The 2,858-nt window shown below is 35.6% G+C and overlaps 1 protein-coding gene across 1 annotated transcript in view; it reads right to left on the bottom strand.

Annotated features, from left to right (window-relative positions):
• GALNT2 (polypeptide N-acetylgalactosaminyltransferase 2) overlaps nt 1-2,629 on the bottom strand; it is a 43,389-nt gene extending 40,760 nt beyond the window's left edge. Inside the window, exon 1 of the mRNA XM_031552426.1 lies at nt 2,518-2,629. Coding sequence (XP_031408286.1) covers nt 2,518-2,572 — 55 coding nt within the window. The 5' untranslated portion in view covers nt 2,573-2,629. The remainder of the gene's footprint in view (nt 1-2,517) is intronic.
• Nucleotides 2,630-2,858: the final 229 nt, after the last annotated feature.

Raw genomic sequence — 2,858 nt, 5'->3', positions numbered from 1 at the left:
AGTGGATTTGTTGGAGGAAAAAAGTCAAGGAGGTAGTCCATTCCACAGTGCCAAATTTACTGAAAACCAGTGCCAGCCCATAGAATAAAAAGACAAGTGAATCTGGCTTCAGAAGGCAGGAAGGAGGCAAAGCCTGGCTCTGGCTCCAACAGAAGATCATGTCAAATGTGTGAAATATATCAGATCCATTAGGAAAAACTCAGATAACAGTAAAAGCAGCTTGAAGTCAGACAGAAGGGAAAAAAGCACAGCAGATAAATTTGTGTGCAATCAAGCAGCAGACCTCAAAGTATAGGAATGGATAGACACAGAATTCTACAAATACCTTGCTCTTCCTGACTCAGAGGAGCTTAAAAGGATAGGATACCTAATATAAATATGATCATTTTGACTTACAGACATCAAGAGATTTGTTAACTAACAGAAGGAGCTAGCTGACTAACTGTTGAAACTCTTATCATTGCCTGTTCAAAGCTCAAAAAAAGCATTTAAAAAGAACAGGCCATATAGTTTTGGTTTTGTTACTCATGCAGAGAGTATACAGGGTCAGACAGTCTTACTACAAAAGCTGACGTCACTATTTGCACAGAACAAGAAATACAATTTCACAACACAAATAGGTCATAAAATGACAAAATATTATTACACTCTGTTGTACGGGAGGTAGTATAAAGGTTTAACTACCGTTTTTCTAAGTAATCTTTAAAAATAGCAAATAATTTCTTATTTTGTATAAGTTCTGAAAGACACCATACTGCATAATGGTGAAACCTAAAATACATTTTACAATACATTGAGGTCCTCTAACCTCAATGGAAAAAGCAAGACAGTTTTGAACCAAACATCTCCTGAAATTTGATCATTTTGTTTTGAAACACCCCAAAAGTATCTGCAGAAGTATGAACTCCATTTGAATTCAAAAGTCGCCTACTTAAATAAACCAAATATTGATTTGAGAGTGCAAAATTCTGAGTAGCCTTTGATATCTGACTTGAGATTCATGCTATCTCGCAGTAACGATTATCCTGCCTGTTAAATCAAGTCTTAAAGAGACTGCTAATCAGTGGATTAAAAAGGAGTCCTAACCTGTCCTACTTTACATCTAATTTTGCTTCTAACCTTCCAGGTCCTGATCTCTCTCCCTTTTGACCTATAATACTTCCCACCACTTAATACTTAAACAGCTACTTTGGGCAACATAGAAAAGAAGATCTTTGAAGACATAAATGGAGTTTGGCTCAGAATACATAAATATTCAATATTTAAGAATATTGATTTTTTTAAGTCTTATTTTCCAGGTAAATATTAGCAGAAAGAAGAATTCTAGTTGGAAGACGTGCACTGGCTGACCTGTAATTCCAGTATCAGGAAAAAATATTCCTTCAACTTGCAGAGATTTCTGTTCAAGAAAAAGTTCTTGGAAAAATCTGCCAGAAACCAAGCTGAGTTGGAAAAAATTGCCAAAAAGCATATAAACATAACCAGAGCCTCATTTCCCCTCTCCAGAAAGCAATAAGACAAAGCAATCAAAGGCTGCAGGAATAAAAACTCCATGAATTTTAAACAGCTTATCCAGTGAAAGGGTTTTATGACTGTAAAACAAGAATCATACATCACATTACTGGGCATGGAAGTTCCCAGTTGCTTAGAAGGAAGTTTACTTCAGCTAGGTCTTTCCTCAAGGTCTCAAACAAATTCAAATGTTTGGCTTATCTATGGCTAAGAAAAATAAGGATTAACTGTAGAATAAAAAAAAATGTTGTGAAGCAATCTGATCAGAAGGTGTCATCTTTGCAAAGTTCTTGAATACAGTGTAAAACATTTAAATCCATTTCATCTCTTCTGTACACTTGCTATAGCAATTCTAGCTATACATTAAATCTCATTGATGTGAAGCAGTTAAGGAGCAGAAGAATTTTTAGAGCAGTCACATCAAATGAAGGTTATGTAACATCTAACTATCCCATCTCATCTTCAAGTTATGACTCCACTTCTTTCAAATATCTAGTCATATGGCGCTGTTTCCTTGCGAATATGTGACAAATACTCAGGAAGAATAAGGAAAAATAAGGCACACCATCAGCATGCTCAAAAAAGAAAAAAACCTACTACATCATACCTTTGTCACGAAAGCTAAAAAAAAAATGCCAGAACCTTGGTTGAATCTTCAGTCAGAAGTATAGCTCCAAGGTGTCTTGTCTATTGCCTGTCAACAATGCCCACAGAGAAATGGACAACTTTTCTGTTAGATGCTTTAACAGCAGCAAAAACCTACTGCAAGACAACATAAATGTGCTAGCAAAGAGTAATTTTCTTTCTATGATTTTAAGCCCAAAGGAATAGTGAAGGAGGTAAGATTTAAGGAAGGTGAAGCCTTAAGAACAGAGGTACATACTAATCCTATCACTTCCAAACTACAAAGAATTATTAGAATCAGAAGAACTGGTTTGCTTTATGGCTATCAAGTAGTTGCACGCTATGCCTATGGATCTTTCATCACAAACTTTACTGCAATACCTGGAGGTAACGTCTCCACACTTTGAGCTTTATCCTCCCCATCACTGACATGCATGTCTTTCCTTTTGGCATCGATGTCATTTGGGTCCTCCTGAAAAACAAAGTATACCAGTTAGGAACGTTATGTCCAAGATTATTTAATTTTGTGTTCTCAAGGAACGCAGCAATAACTAAGCTTATTTAGTAGTCTACCCAACTAAGCTTATTTAGTAGTTTATTTTGCACTATAAGCTTATTTAGTAGTCCAAGAGAGACAACTTTAGATTTTGGAAGATAAAAGATAATCATTTCCTCTACTGCTTAAAAAAAATGAAGAAATCAACAAAATGTTGAGGCAGACT

This window comes from Meleagris gallopavo, chromosome 2 (assembly GCF_000146605.3).
Source record: "Meleagris gallopavo isolate NT-WF06-2002-E0010 breed Aviagen turkey brand Nicholas breeding stock chromosome 2, Turkey_5.1, whole genome shotgun sequence".
NCBI classification, from domain to species: Eukaryota; Metazoa; Chordata; class Aves; order Galliformes; family Phasianidae; genus Meleagris; species Meleagris gallopavo.
Note: the sequence above shows the minus strand (reverse complement) of the source record. Positions and strands in the feature narration are given on the sequence as shown.